General features: G+C 40.7%; 1 protein-coding gene and 3 non-coding genes across 6 annotated transcripts in view; 2 read left to right on the top strand and 2 right to left on the bottom strand.

Annotated features, from left to right (window-relative positions):
• LOC411264 (aryl hydrocarbon receptor protein 1) overlaps positions 1-16,742 on the top strand; it is a 137,843-nt gene that overhangs the window by 113,215 nt on the left and 7,886 nt on the right. For all 3 annotated transcript variants that reach the window (XR_003305176.1, XM_026442322.1, XM_026442323.1), the window contains exons 4-5: positions 4,744-4,833; positions 15,656-15,865. Coding sequence is in view for 2 of the 3 variants with exons in the window: in XM_026442322.1 (XP_026298107.1) it covers positions 4,744-4,833; positions 15,656-15,865 (300 nt within the window). In the remaining variant the exon portion in view is untranslated. The remainder of the gene's footprint in view (positions 1-4,743; positions 4,834-15,655; positions 15,866-16,742) is intronic.
• Positions 14,587-14,658, bottom strand: TRNAM-CAU. Its single transcript has one exon. It is a non-coding gene; the product is annotated as a tRNA-Met (tRNA).
• On the top strand, positions 15,086-15,157 carry TRNAM-CAU. The gene has a single exon. It is a non-coding gene; the product is annotated as a tRNA-Met (tRNA).
• Positions 15,363-15,434, bottom strand: TRNAM-CAU. Its single transcript has one exon. It is a non-coding gene; the product is annotated as a tRNA-Met (tRNA).

Genomic DNA, 16,742 nt, shown 5'->3' with positions numbered 1-16,742 from the left:
GGTGATAACGATTTCTGGGGAATTTAAAGTTTCTAAAAAAAATCACGAGTTAAAAAATCGTGTGGCGAGCGCTCGAATATCTCTGAAAATTAGTACGTTAGACGAAGGTGTAATTTTTTTCATTATCCAATGTTCTTTTGAGATAATAAAATATAATAACTGTAAATGTCGCGTTTCGATAATATTTCTATATTTTATAATTATTAATCTTAGATTAGAGATACGTGCATAATGTTAAATTCCGTGTTGTAATAATTGTTTAATCAATTTCCAATTATTTGCAAAATAAATTATCGAATCACGCTTGTATAACAATACTTAAAATCCCGATTGATCTTGATATAATCGAGATACTCGACCATGAAAATATCTTCTTCGTTCTACCTTTGTCAAATTAAATTTAACCTGTTAACGAAGCGAGCTAATTTCACGACAGAATTGTACCGTCAGTCGATAATGATACGTGGTGGTCAATTAACACAGAGGCAATTAAGCGGCTCGTTAAAAAAGAGGCTTACGACTGTCCGTCGTAAGGGATGACTTAATTAAGGGAACGAGAAGAGAGGGGGAACACGTGGAAAGCGATAAATGAATAAAATTATTGCTCGGCCGCGTTCGTGACGAACGAAACGAGGTCGTTATCGGGAACGTACGCACGAACGACAAAGTTGCAGTCGATGAGGACGTCGAGGTTGATGGACCACCACGCACCCCTTCTCGTCCACCGCGCGAAACGGGATCGGACAGAATTCTTCCACTCTGGCGAGAATATGGTTTCGAGTTTCTAACTAAATAAATATCGAGATTAATCCTTCCCTCCTCCCCTTCCTTCCTCTCGGTTACGTTATCTGAGATAAATATTCGAGTTGAAACGCACGCGAATCGAACATTTTTTCGATCAGGAAGCGTTGGCAATTTGTCACAGTTTGTAAAAGTTTTTCAAGTTGAAGAATTCGAAGATTATAAATAGTTGAGTAATTTCGATTCGATAGTGTTTCATTTGGAATTAAAATTTTCGATTTTTTGAAAGAATTGATTGGAATTCGAAATTTTTTCGCAGCATTGTTATTAAGAATTTAGATCACTCGCCAATCGAAGTAATTTATCCATTAATTGAAGAATTAAATATGTAATTTTTGAGATAGATAGGAGAAAGAAACTTTTCGACTGAATCTGCAATTCTAGTTCGAATTTAAATGGACGAAAATCGCGGTTCCAAGAATTCGTATTCGACAACGTGACTCCTCGTCAAACTCCTCTCGAAAACTACGGGAACAATATTTCTTAATCGCGATAACCTCGACTTACAGATATTAAAAAACGAATTTCAATCTCCTTGCGAAGAAACGCGCAAGTATTTTTTTCTTTTAAAGTATACAACATATCGAGAAATGTGATCGTTAATGCACGTTGCATGTATTTGTGCGTACGATATGATTGCCATATAGGAACGGGTTAATTGCCGGTGCGAAATGAATTATGTGTTAATTAAATCGCGCTGTAATTGCATCCAGTCGATGTAAAACACAATATTCCCGGAATAAAGGTTTCTATTTTGTATACGTATATTTATATTAATGAAATTCCACTCGTGATGCAAAAAAAAAGAAGCCGTGTGTCGATTATCTGATTTATATATACACATAATGGAGATTCATTAATTCGTTTCAGCGTTTCAGAAAATTAAGAAGAATAATGGGGGGGCAATTAATAACGACCATCATCTAATATCGCGATTTGATCGGTATCTGTAACGTGGATAAGTGGGAAGAGATACAAATTGCCGTTTAATATTGAACATATATACAGAATGTTATGTTGTAAAATTATAAAATATATGATTTGAAGTTTAAAGCGATCGAGTAAACGAATAATTGGAAAATTAAAATTTCAAAATTTGAAGATTTCCACGATTTTATGCATGATTAATCGCGAGACAAGGATATTTAAATATCTCGGGTGTTATTCGAGTGTTTAAATGGCTATTAGCATATTGTATTTTGTTGTACGGGGGGAAGGGAAGAGGGGAAAAAATTGTGGGAGGGAGTGGAGATAAAAGGTTAGCACAGCGTGGATATCACGTTTCTTTCGATCGCCACTTCGCAAAGCTCTCGCGGATTGATAGCGCGCAAACTCGCGTGCCACTTCACACTCAGAATTTATAGTTCCTTTATTATTTCGACTAAGCTGCTCTTAAAGTTTCCGCGCACGTAACTTGCTTCCAATTTTTCGATCTAATCGCTCGGTATATCTATAACTTCTTGCCATATTTCCTTCCCATGTGTTACGTTTTCAGATTTACGCGTTTGTCTTTCAGTTCGTTTCGTCCAAAGAACTCGCTTTTTCCAAATTCTTCAAAAATTTCTAATTTCGAAAGCTATCTCCAAACCAGCCTTCCAGCCAAATTACTTTCAATAATATTTCCTGTGTAATGGAATTTTATATTTGGATTTATGAAAGAGCCTCTGAACTGTATGTAAGAGCAAGGGAAAAAATCAAGAATCTTCGATTAACAATGGAAATGCAGAGTATCGAGGAAGATGCAACTCAACTCTGCTCGAAGAAAAAGAGAAGAGATAGAAAGTTTCGAGTTTTTTAGTTTCGTGAAAGAGAGAGAATCACTGATTCGAGTAGAGGAAAGAGTCGCAGAGTCTCTAAAGACAGCAGAATAGGAGGAGGAGAGGAAATGCAGAGAGCATCGAGAGAGGCGGAATGCCGATTGCAGGTATTCTGCGTAGAGGCCGATCCGTGTCCGTGCCCGTGACTTGTGGTTGCATGAGCGAAGAAAATGGAAAGATTTCGTGCGTGAAGTATTATTGGCGACCCGCTAATACACGAGAGTCAAGGTGAGGATGAAGGGGTATTAGAAGTTCACGCTTGGACGGAACACGCGAGTACTCGCACTGCTCGGCACGCGACTGATTCGCTCCCGGTCACCACACGCGAGAAATAAAAATCCATCGATTTTCCCCTCCCCCTCCGATGCTCTCTTCCTCGATCTCTCGCCCACCACCAGAATCTCTTGGATATTCGAATTTTCTTGACGAAAATATTTAATCGAATATTCCATTCGATATTAATTCGATCGAATTACAATTTTTTCAAAACGATATATATTTTTATTTATTTCTGACATTCAGGATTTTAATTTATAATCTAGTTTCAGGGAAATGTATCCTTTATCTATCAGGGAATCAGAGTGGATAAAAGGGATAGTTTTATACATTTGGAAAAATCAAAGTTAATTCGTATTTTAATGTTCTTTGTTCTCGTTTTTTTTTAATAATCACAATTATTTGTTGACCTTTTCGCTCGGTTGGATAGGATCGAAGACGAGATGCAATCGTGGCGATTAAATGGAATCCCATGGGGGTTTGCAGAAATGGCCAATGTCGGCCATTTCGAAAGGAAGGAGCGAGCGGTAGGCAGGCGGCGGGAAAATCCTATTACAGCTTATATTGCTGGTACAGAGGGGCTCGATTGAGCCTCGACTCACCCTCCGCGGTGATCCGTATTGACGCGAGAGAGAAACCCACCCTCCGGATCAACCAATCAAATCGCAGCATCCGTCGCGCATGCGATCGCTTCGATTAACCTCCCCTTCCACTATCGGTTATGGTGTCCTTTACCATCCCCTCTGTCCTTACCATCCAACTAAAATTTCCAATTTCCCCCCCCCCCCTTTTAAAGAATCGAGAGATCTTTGAGAAAATTGAAATTATCCGAATTTTTCCAAGGAATCTATTCAATCTTTTCTAATGTGCGAGATCTGTTCGAAAATCCAAAAGCGTCGTGATAACACGAAGCGTTTTCCAATCCCAAAAATAAGATAATCGTGCATTCGTGTGCAATTATCGTTCGGGGATCGATAAGAAAAGGAAAATCGGTTGACACGATACTCTCTTCATATTTTCAACCAATAAAAACTCGTCAGACAGTACCTGGCACGGCCACCTACGGCAACGGGTCGAAATAAAACAAAACAATACACATTTAACTGAGGGGGAAAGGGGGGCGGTGGGCGGACGAGTGGTTTAAACGGCTCACTCCCCCGCGCTGTTCTAGCCTCCGTTTTAAACTAGGACGGATATTTCGGGCCTCGATACGTACTCGTTCGAGGTTTCCACCTCGTTTTCGTATTCGAAAACCACCACCATCGGCCCACGCCGATAAATGGGAAAACTTTCCGGAACGTTCGATCCCTCCTTTTTCGAAAGGAAACGGCCACTCGTTCGCGGTTCTCTTTTTCCTTTTTCTTTTTTTTTTTCATCGGTGAATTATCACTGAATTTCTTTCCTTTTTCTTTTTTTTCTTAATGGAGTTTTAATGGATAATTCTTCTCACGTTGAGTCTAATTTAAGCGTTTTGATAAAATTATAACGTGATGTATCGAGTCATTTTATGTATACGTTATATTTAATGTTGCATTTGGAATTCAAATTTTCAATTTAGAAATAGTCGGAAGTATTCTAGTTGTTGAATAGTATTTAATAGTATTTCGATGAAAGATAAGATGGAATAAAATAATTGTTTGTACGACGCGCGTTTTAAGTTATAGCAATTACATTTGAAATTCAAATTTTCAATTTAGAAACGATTTGAAGGTATTCTGATTGTAAAATAATAAAAATCGAGATTTACTTTCGACGAAAAGTAAAACTGAGATTACTGCAATTTCGAAAATAACGAATAACAAAGTGTCAACGATTGGATTGAAACTAATTGAAACGATTTTGTTTACAGGCGCTGAACGGGTTCCTGCTCATACTCACCTGCGACGGGGAAGTGTTTTTCGCCACCCACAGCATAGAAAGTTACCTTGGTTTCCATCAGGTACTTAACATTCATTTCTATTTCGATCGTCGAATCGAAATGTCTCGCTTTATTTTCCCGATTGCAGCGTAATCGATTCAAAAAAACGTGTATCTGCAACGTTGCTTTATCTTCTCGTGTTCGCACGAGCTAGTCACGCCAAGAATGTCAGTCTCGTTCTACGTGTCACGTTCACGCATCATCCCCTTTGCCAACGCAACGCTACACGTTTTCCAGTATGTTTCCGTGATTATCTAATCTGGTTAACGTTCCAATTGCTTCAAGTAATCAGGTTGGTGATGAGATAAATTTGAAAATATTGAAAATCCTTCTGATTTTAGGATAATAGAAACGATAACTTTGGATAAATGTTTCTTATTTTTGTATTTTCTTTTTGAGAATTTCACGAAGAGTATCATTTGTTCGATAATTTTTCAAATAATTTCGAATTTTTTAATAAAAATTGAAGGAACGAGGATCGAGGGAGAAAATGATTCGTGTGAAAATTTAAATTTCGCGCCTCTTTCAAGATCGAATTTCGCGAAAAATAAAATGTTATTTGAAATACGGAATAAATAAATTTGTAATATTCCACGTTACATGGATGTAATTGCCAAACAAGTTCCACTGCAGATCTTAATCCAAACTGGTCTCAATTCAATCGAACGATTCATCTTCATAACATATTCCAACAGATCTGCATTCTGTCTCACCAAATGGATAATCATAAAACGGTAATTCATCACATCCTCTACTTTCATATATTATTTTCACCTCCAACGCTAATACAAATCAAATATTATAATATTTAAAACTATAAGTAGGAAAAATCAAAATTCTATTCCATCTATATTTCTGAGTAATTTCTCAAAATTTCTTTCAAAAAAAATTCAAATATATCCTTTTTAACTAATTAACACGATTACTATTAGCGAAGATAAAATATTTTATTTTTCATACATTTCTCCCGTTCAATTTAACTCCAAATTTACAAATACACATTGAACCGTAATGATTCTGGTCTAGAATCACGGTTAATTCGAGTGGATGTTCCGCGAACCACGTTGATGGCTGGCAAAGAAATAACGAGGAGCACGAGAAGGGTAAACAAGCGAAATGAGGAAAAGGAACGGATTAAACGAAGAGAGAAACCGGTTGCCTTTCTATCCGGAACAGAGCGATATCGTTCAACCCCCGGTGAACGCGCACCGAAATGCGATCCGCACGCAGCCAACCCGGCACGCACGCGAGTGCGACAGAGAGGGCGTGATTGGGGCACCGAGGGAGGGTGGAGGAAAAAATGACGGATGATGATTTCCACGATGACTATGTATACATATGTGTGTGTGTATATACACGGTAGAAACGCACGCGAACGCCTTTGTCCATAGGATGGTAATTGCAGGAAACGGCGGATGATGATTTTCCGATCCGATGATCCCGCGTACGTAAAAAGGGGGGAAACGGCGTTGCGATCTCGCGTTTCTTCGCAAACAAATTTCGCGGATCGCTTGGAACCGAGATCGTGGCTTTCCTCGTTCCCATCGCACGCCTTGCGACGCACAATCATTCCCGATTCGTTTCTTGAGAACTTGTTTCGAGTAGATATCTCTATGCAAGGGTTGGGAAAATTGGAGGATAATCGAAGTTGTGAAATTTTCTTTTCCTCAATCTAAATTTGAGAATTTTCCAACTTTTTACTTTTCTGGAATTGTAATTAGAAAGAGATCTTTTTTTGGAACTTTGAATTGTTCGATACTATCAAAATTTGACTTTTCTGCAATTGAAAAGACTTTTGAGAGGTCTGAAATTTTGAGACGAAGATCAAAGTTTCGATGTTTCGAAATCACGAATCTTTGATGAGTTAAAAGATTGCAGAAATCAAGAAGAAGAAGATTCTGAAGTAAAATAAAAATCATAATAGTCACGAAATTTCCATCTGTTCAACTTTGAATTTATTCCTACTTAAAAGAAATTCCACGAAATTCTTTCCAGTGAGATAGAATTGCAAAACGTTCAATTATAATATTGCAGAAGGATCTGGGATCGTCTTTGACGAATAATTTGTTTATAAAGAAGGGGAAAATAGGGGTAGTCAGATCGGGAAGAATAATTCCTCGGCTGTTGACTCGACGGTGGCATTCATTGAGATGTAACTGGGCACGCAAACGGTTCACATACACGTCACGATACACGAAGAACGATGATTTTTCCCCCCGATTACGGAATATTTAAAAGAAACTGACTGTATCGCGATTAATAACCGACGCAGCGATTTTCTCGAAGCCAGGATTTTCGTTTCCTCCCTTTTCCCCCTTTCTCTCTCTCTCTCCCTCCCTCTCTCGTTCCACCCTTGCAGTTTATCGATAAACAAATAGCAAAGAAACACTGTATTTATATCCAGCTATCAATTACCGCTTACGTAAAACTACAGACTTTTCCCTTATTTCACAAATTCCAAAACTACCCCTTTGAAAAACTCACAACCGCCTTTCAACTTAATTAATACCACTTTAAACAACCGTCTACGTTCCCTGTCCATCGTGTTTTTTTATTTGAAATCATTCGTGTCATGCAAAATTTAATTGATGTTTAAATTTTATCGAGAAAACTTTCTTTATAAATATTGAATAATTCAGACAGAACGAATTATTTGACATTCCTCTAAATAAAACTTAAAAGATCACGAGAAGCAATGAAAAAAATAGAAGAAACAAAAGTACAACGCATCTCTGAAAATCAAAGGACAACTATTAACATCATACATAATTTCGATCTCACCCTTACTTATCATCTTGCCTCTATTGTCATTGCAAAAGCGATTTTTTCCCTCCCATTCGCTCCTCGTCTTTGCACAAGTTCTCTCCCCCTCTCCCCCTCGATTTCGTTCCCAGGCGCTACGATAACTTCGCCCTCTGACCTTTTCGCTTAAATTATTACTTTTATCCGAGTCGGAGCTCGGCCGCTGGAGGATCTCAGGCGCTATCGGAAGGGTGAGCCAATCAAGCCTCCGTGGAACAGCCGCCTCCTCCCCTCGATCGACCCTCGATCGCGATTCCCAAACGCCCTCCGCGCTTTTTCACCTCGCGTGAGATACCGAACTGGAAAGGAGCGACAAAGGGAAGGGCGATAAGACAATAATAACCTCGATGTATGGCTGTTAACCGAGTGGACGCCGTCGTTACAAGGTTTTCCACCGATTTGAACCGAGACACAGAGAGAGAGAGAGAGAGAAGTTTATACGATGTAATCACAGATTATGATGTAATCGAATTTTCGAACTTTTTACTTTTTTGGAATTGGAAAAAGATCTTTTTTTTGAGAATTTTGGAACTTTGAATTGTTCGAATTGGATGTAATCTGAGATTACGTCGAGTCGAGGAATCGTGAAGGAACAACGCGACGATTACGAATCGATCCATTCTCGAACGATTATGAGAGAAAGAGCAGTTTATTGTTTATCATGTATCGACAAAGGAGTAAGAATATAATGGTCGAAATATATGCGGCAGGGATCTGCGAAATCTTTGTCTCTCGTCGATTCGTTATCTCGTTCTCGCAAGAAATGTCGCGAGTTATGTCGGCCAGTGGACACGCACCTTTTCTCCCGTTACCGAGCCGTGCAACGACTGCTCGTTCGCGGCGTTTGCGTGCTCCGTCGCGTTTCAATGGGCGCGCTCTTGCGGAAGATGAGGGGGGGGAGGGGGCGGGGGCGATAGCATTCGGTGCGTAGCATTCGATTTCTCGCCTTCTCGCGTCCCTTCCCGTATCCTGATACGGTAACCAAAAATTAATTTGTTGGTTTTAATTCGATTTGTAATTGTTGTTCTTTGATTCATCGGTGGAAAGAAGTCCCGCTTCATTTCGAGTCTTGATAGCTCGAGTCTTGACACAATTGTGAAGTATTAAAGTATTTCGATGCAGTGTGTTTAACTACAATTATTTATATTATTATCTCAATTATTCGAGTACGAAATTTTATAAATTAAACAAATTATAATAAATTATAAGTCTACGTATTTTAACAAAGTTTTTATATCGTATCGATACGTTAGAATTCTCTCGCCATTTCTTTAACCAATCAGAGAGACTTGTTTGAACAATCACGCAGAGATAAAGTTGTTGGTTGAACGAGTTCGTACACAGTTTACAACTTTACATCTTAGTTACCCATTTCCCTCTCGCGATTTTCCTTTTCATACTTCGATCCCATCGAGTTCCCAATCGATTTAGAAAAATCAATTGATTCGCATCCAGAAAGAGGGCAGGTTACCTCGATTCGCACGCGCTGAATTATGTGGCACGTTTTGACAATTAATAGCCGTTAATGAAGACGCGATCGGCCGCCTGACCCTAAGGCTACATCTCCCCCACCCTCCCCCTCCCTCGTTTTTGTTACAAAGGAGGTCGGTGGAAGGAAGAGAGGGGGGTTCATAACTCTGCGCTCGTAATTGAGAGCTCAACGTTAAGAAGGGGGAGGGGGGCGCATTATCGCGCACACACCGCGCAAAAATCCTTCTCTCCCTCTCTCTTTCTCTCTCTCGTGGCTGGCCCCCTCGAGACGATTCTCTCGATGCGATCTCTCGCGCAAGTGGATAGGAAGAGGAGGAGGAGGAGGAGAAGAAGAGAGGAAGAGGAAGAGGAGGAGGAGGAGGAAGAGGAGGTGGACGTTGGGGCGGCATTCGATAATTAATGCGGGCCACGGATTAATTATTATTAGCCGGCTGATTTGTTTCAATTTGTAGAGGGTCCTTTGATCGCGCCGAATCGTGTTTCCGTCCATTTCACCCGGCGTCCAGCCTGATTTATCTCACGCGTCCCGCGGGATTTACGGGAACGCGATTCCTTCGGTGTCGTTCCCGTCCTCGGAGAGTATGTCTGACGTGGATACCACGCATGTGGTCCACGAATACTTTCTCTCCCCCTCTCTCCTCCCCTGTTACGGTTTGGAAACAGATTGGAAAACGATTTGTGGAGCAGGATCGATCGATTTTTTAAAAAGTTGGAAAGGAGAGTTGAATATGTGAATCGTGTGAGAATCTCTTCTCTTTTTCGTAACGTGATTGTAATAAAAGTAGGAAGTTTTCATATTGCGAGAAATTAGGGATAAAATAATTCATCACGGTGACTGAATCTTTTATCTCGAGATAAGTTCAGTTCATTCGTTTTCTCGAGAAAAACGATGAAACGAGAAATTGAAAGATTCCGAGAGCAATTCGAAAAAGATCGAAGAGAAAATCAACCTTTTAAAAATTGGAAAAGAAAGGAAACTTGAATATATAAATCATGCGAGAATTCTCTTTTCCTTTTCGTAAACGTGATTATAATACGAATAAAAGTACGAACTTTGCAGAGAAATTGAAAATGCCTGTCTACTCTTTTCCCTTCGAGACATGTATAACACACCTTTACAATTTCTCCTGGAAACGACGAGAATTGTGAAAAATCGAAAAACATTCGAAAAGGAAGAGGAATCGTCGTTCCCCATCCGATTTGGATATCTAGTAATCGAGGCTCGTTTCTCGTCGGAACGAAGGATTACGAAGAGGCGCAGGAGGGGCGCGAGAGAGTACTGGCGGGAAAAAAGAAAGGAAATGAATAAAATAGAGCAAAGCGAGGCGAGGCCTTTCGCATTCTTCGCTGGAATGTAAATCAAGCCTGCCAAGAGGGAGAGCGGGACCGCTTCGATGCCGGCGGGGGTGCGCTAGCGTCTCCACTAAATAATTACAAGCTCTTAATTAACGACGAGGGTCGATCGTAAAGCCATCCACGAGCCGGCCGCTCCGTCCCGCGGATGCATGTTTCGAGATTATTTAAACGAGCAATGGTAACAAACGTTACCGGACCTTACCGGCAAACCGCCCGTCGCCTGGCTAACTGGCCAACTCTAAGAGAGAAGAAGAGAAACAGAGAGAGAGAGGAGGAGAGTTCCATGGGGAAAAATAAATGCGAGCCTGGGCCCCGGCTGTGGAAAATAAAAGAGGGCGGGGTCAACGTATTTTGCGGGAGCCTCGTTCCTCGAACCGAACACCGACACCTCCGATCTTGCGATTTAGAATTTCTTTTTCTTCCTTTCTTTCTTTTCCACCGGAATGGAACTTACTTGGCCGTGATTTGTTAATCTGTTGCGATAATTTGATTATAAGTTAGAACGGTATTTCGTAGCGCTGATATTATTTATTATTATTATACGGGAGATTCTTCGAAAGAACGATTCCTTTGGGTAATCGATATTTGCACGAATTATTTGGAATTTTAAAGAAAAAAAGTATTCGATGAAATTGTTTATGCCACCCTTGATAAATAATAAAGAAATTATCGAACAGAGAGAGAGACAAAGGATTTCGAATCTTTCGAAAGACAGAAAAGAAAGAATGAAACAATCGCGTACGGGAATGCGATTTCGACTCTCGATATCTCGACGAATCAAAGAACGTTTCCATTCCACAGACTTGTTGTTGTACGTAGCTGCACTGCGTACCGCACAAACCGTGAAACCCTGAAAAAGTCGCCCGTTGAACGCAATAATCGAAAGTCGTGGCCAGGGGAACGACTTAACAAGCGCACCAATCTCTCTTTCTCTCCCTCTCTCTTTCGAAGCCGATCTATCGGGCGTCGATATAATTCCATAAATCACCGTTTGCCGGAATAAATCACGTATTAATGAAAATTACACGTACGGCCAAATACGTTCGCTTGATATACGCGGGGACCGCGGGGACGACGTGGAGAGGGGGGATAAAATTGGCCGGCGAGCCATGTTGGCGGGGCGGAATAAAGGGCAACGCGGAGCAATTACACGTCGAGCGTGTCCCAATGAAGTATGGCCGTTGCCAGCCTGCTCGATTACCACGGAAATCCTGTCCGTCCGGAGGAAGGGGTTTAATTAAAATTAGAGCAAACGGAACGCGCAGCGGGATCGCGCAGGGACCTTAGGGAAAGCCCTAAGCCGACCCCCTCCCCTTCCCTCCTCCCTGAATTCATCGAAGGTGGACCCCGGGTGGTGAACCGGCCGGGCCTCCTTCGCGGGACACTCGCCCCCCTTCCTCGCAACGGGTACACGGGGATTGCTGACTTCGCGCTGAGCTCTCTCCTATATTTATTGAGAGATCGAGTTTTATGGCCGATCGAGTCGACGTCCGACTCGGGGGGAGGAGAGGGGGAAGGGAGGGACGTTTTTCGTCTCTCGTCTGCGTTTCCATGATGATGGTTTTTTGGAGAGAGGGAGATTTTTTAGGGAGAGCTTGGTATTTTTCATTGAAGATTTCATTCTATTCTATTCTAGTCGAATCTTTGTTGTATTTATGGAATTAGATAGATTATGCATTATTGATTAATTCAGAATTTATTATATCGACGATGATCGAAAATCTCTTCATAGCAGAGTTTTGAATGGATTTGACTTTAAAATTGCTTTTATTTTTCCCTTTCTCTCTTTTTTTTTTACGAGCGAATGAACGATTATGATAAAATTTATTAAATCTAATTTTAAAATGGGATCCCGTATTTCGATAGACTACGCGTTTCTAGTAATATTCCAAAGAGAAATGTTAGAAAGTTTAATAGGAGGTTATTTTTGTAAATGAAAAAAATTGCTTGTTATTTTCTCGATATCGGTGGTGTTACGACTTTATAGGAGGCGAGACCTGGTATTTTTGTTTGAAAAAACTAGAGGTTGGGGAGCATCCCATTGCATCGTTCACGGGTAATATCGTAGCACAGGGATGGTGTGAGTAACATGGAAGTCGTGAGATCCGTGCACCGGCGACACGAACGTTACGAGAAGGTGCAGAAGCTACGTGCGGCTACCCTGTTCCGCCTATCGGAAATGCAACGTAGTACCTCGAAAGCTCCCGTTCCCTTCTATCGCGTGATTTATTATATTATTCCCGGTTAACCGAGCCCCCTGGATAACTATGACCAGCTAATGGCCTATCGCGACAATTCGACCGGCCGCGCTTCCCTTCGAGCTTGACGCCGGCCGGCCATCGTCGAAATTATGCGATCGAGCAACAAGCCTGCCTTCTTTATTCCACCCGATTACGATAAAAGTGTTGTTGCTCCACCCTAGGAAAGTAACAGAGAATTATTCCGTCCATAATTTATCTCAGAACGAGTACCGATCCGTATTCGTTGGATAATAATAATTTTAAGAAAAAAAGTCACGCATATAGGATATTAATTAAAACGATATAACGTGCAATCGTTAACATTTCCTAATAATTTTCGAACGCTTTTTAAAAAAAAAGTCTCGTCTCGAAGAAACTCACCCTCTCCTAAATCCACAACACCGATCCAAAGGGAAGAGAAAAGTGAGCAACGATCCCATCTTCAGCCTCCCAGATAACAGCTGTGCTCGATCCGCATAGAGGTCTCCATATAGAAACGTACAACTCGGGTAGCGCCAGCGCCTTCCTATTTCGACGAGAGCTTAACACGTTTCGTAGCGAGGCCGTGGCGAGCAAGGCAAGCTCGCGCGCCCGTATCATTTCCACGGGCTGATTTATTGCATTATTCCAAGCGTCGAAGGCCGGACAACCGTGGCAACCACGTATGGACCCCGATCGGGTCCCTGTTAATTCGATCTATTTTCTAGGCTGGCTCGCGAGGCCTGGGGTGCGTGGTGGAGGCCCGATTATCCGATCATACGCGCGCACAGAGTGAACACAGAGAGAGAGAGAGAGAGGATGGAGGAGAAATAAGAGAGAGAGAGGGGAGGCGCAGAACGGAGGAGTTATTCTTGCTCTGCTCGTTTTTTTCTCGAACGAAGGAACGAGGAAACTATGGGTTTCTTCGTGCACCACGGGCTCATCGGCCGTCGCTGCCTAGGCCGGATTAATTATGCGCGATAAAGTGCGTCGGACACGTGTAGCTACATGTTCCGTACGTGCGCCTATGTCGCCGTCGCGACGTCACGACCGATCAGATATTTCCTGAAATAATGCCGCTGCCTTCTCCAACCTTCCTCCAACCCGTACGACGATCGTCTGCCCGCTCTGGGGAGTGCCAACTTCCAACTGTTTGTGTCTGCACTGCGTTCCAGTTCCGGGGAGGGGAAGGGTTGCACTGGAAATTATTATCGCGTTGTTCGATTTTCAACGTTTTGTTTATTCGGGCTATTTTCCATTTGAACGTGTTAGAAGAATAGCGTGTTGAAAGGGAATTTGATTCGGGTGAAATGTATTTTATTTATAGGGAGGAGAGGGCAAGGTATTTGAATTGTGGATAAAATTTGTGCGAAAATTGTGGATTGTCATTATTATCGCGTTTCAATTACGATGGAAGAATTTGATTTGGGATAGAATTATTTTGACGAATTTTTGGAACTTTTTGTTCGTGTAATTGGAAAAGTCTCGATGTTTTTACAGGGAGGATTTTTCTAGATCTCTTTTTTTCTTACACGTGTTTAATTCTTGAAAAATATACCGTTAAATTACTTTCTTTATCGACCGCTTTATTTGCTAAATTTAGACTTTATGATACGTAGTAAATGCATATTTTAAAAGGCTGATATTAGATAATTCTTACTTTTTTTTTTTTAACACTTTAAAAAAAAAACGACGATAAAAGAATATTTTTTTAAAAATTAAATGCAAAGCACGGAGGGATGATATATCAAAGTTATGTTTGCATTACGTGATGCGTGTATTTTTATGATAAGGAAAATTGTAAAAAATTTATTTCGCACAAATATCGAATGATACGCGTGTCTTGAACGAGGATGTAAAAAGAAATTGAAAAAAAAAAGTGACAATTCACCTTCGTTGTTGTCTTTAGCAGAGCGTGGTTTCGATCCACGGACCTCTGGGTTATGGGCCCAGCACGCTTCCACTGCGCCACTCTGCTGTTGTGTCGGCTTCTTCCCTAAAGCTGTTTTCAACCCCCTTACACAGGGTGAATTAAAGTAGATCAATAATCTCCAATTGTAAAGACTGATTCGCGATGCCATGTAATTAACAATAATAGAATAACATGTGAAATTATGAAATAGAGAACAGATTTACGTAAAATTTATCACGAAATTTCTTTCGTTACCAGGGGTGTAATTTAACGATGTAATATTTGTTATTTAATAAATAACGCTTGTTTATTATTTCTTTATATAATTTTAAAATGGTTCGATCAGATGCAAATAAAAAACAGACTTACGTTATATTTCACTCGCGTTATATTTCTCGATCGAAATTTATGAATTTATCATATCGATTAGACAAAAATTAGATTGTTTTGCGTCCAATCTTGTGGAAAATTATTTAAAAACATCCCCCAACGAAGCAGGGTGGCGCAGTGGAAGCGTGCTGGGCCCATAACCCAGAGGTCCGTGGATCGAAACCACGCTCTGCTAAGGGATGTTTAACTTTTTACTTTTTTCTTTCTGGTACCTCATTGATACCACATTCTTACGGAATTTTTACCTATCATTAAATTTTAAACTCGTTACAAGCGAAATTTAAAGAAAAAAAATATTAAGAAAGCCAATATAAAACTCAAAAAATTTGTAATATAAAAACTGGAAAAAAAAAATTAATTATTGGAGAAATCAACCCCTTTAGCAGAGCGTGGTTTCGATCCACGGACCTCTGGGTTATGGGCCCAGCACGCTTCCACTGCGCCACTCTGCTTCGGTGACAGAGCTTGCGAAAAATTGCAGGACGTTTCAGAAAATTACTTTTACACTTTTATCTGCATTTTTTGATTATATACCTCTCCATTTCTGCGAATACCTGCCTTGTCATAAAAGATTTTACGTACTTGCATGATCCTGTAACGAAAGAAACTTTTTTTCCATCCCTGAAACTTACCTCTTCTTCACTGACCACCCTGACTTTTTTGTTTGTTTCAGTCCGACATCGTCCATCAAAGCGTATACGAGCTGGTGCACAGCGAGGATCGAGAGGAGTTGCAAAGGCAGCTTATGTGGAACTCGTTCCTTCCCAGTGAAAGTGCAAGTCTGCCTTTGCACGACGCCCTTTCACCCCAACACAGTCACCTTTTGGAGCGAAGCTTCACTGTCCGCTTCCGGTGTCTTTTGGACAACACGTCCGGTTTTTTGGTGAGTTTTTGACATTTGAATCGAAGTATCATAGATGTCTTCTTTTAAAAATTTTTTGACTTGTGAAACGTTTCTTTAGAAATTAATAATATTAAAGATAAGATCCTTACTTTATCTTTTATCGAATAATTGCTTTCTCTATCTTTTCTCCATTGCGATTCTGTTAAAAATAATCGTTATTTTATCGCAATCTCGAAGAGATATTAAATTTAAAGATCAAGTTATATCGTACGAAAGACAAAAAGTCATTAACGATCACTTTTCAAGATTATTCAAAATATTCCAAAGATGTAGATCAAGAATATCTTCAATTTTTTCAAACCTTCATCTTATTTCAAATTAACATAGGAGTGGATTTAAATCTAAAGAAGGAGAGTCTCTCGTCATTCTCCAATATTGTTTGGATATTTATGTTGCCCAGGCCGTGCACGTTTCCACTACTGAGGCCAATCGATACCGGGGGTCTTTAGCTGTGCGTATCTCGCATGCCTGGTCACAGTTCCACGTTCGTTTAGGGAACGTAGTGCAACGTAAACTCTGGTTCATTCATGGAAACCTCTTCGTACACGGTCACGCGAACGAGGATGATCCTTTGACCCACGGAGATATCTTGTACGATATACAGACGAGAAATCTTTCTTTCGTTTTCTTTTTCTCGCCAATCTAACAATTAAATAGAGAGACCTGTTCGACCTCGTTGTTGCGAAAATGTCGCCACCTATCGATCCGATTTTTACGGCATCAAATTTTCATAATTGCAAGCGAGAACAGCGTTTAACCCCAGCTCGCGATAATAGAGTTAATCGCGGAGGCAAGTCTCTCCCTGTGATTACCGCGTGTTTTCCTCGGGCATCCGGTGGTGATGATGGCGTTTGGA

The sequence above is a fragment of the Apis mellifera genome, linkage group LG8 (assembly GCF_003254395.2).
Source record: "Apis mellifera strain DH4 linkage group LG8, Amel_HAv3.1, whole genome shotgun sequence".
Lineage (NCBI taxonomy): Eukaryota > Metazoa > Arthropoda > Insecta > Hymenoptera > Apidae > Apis > Apis mellifera.
The sequence above is the reverse complement of the archived record's forward strand: the minus strand, read 5'-3'. Positions and strand labels throughout refer to the sequence as shown.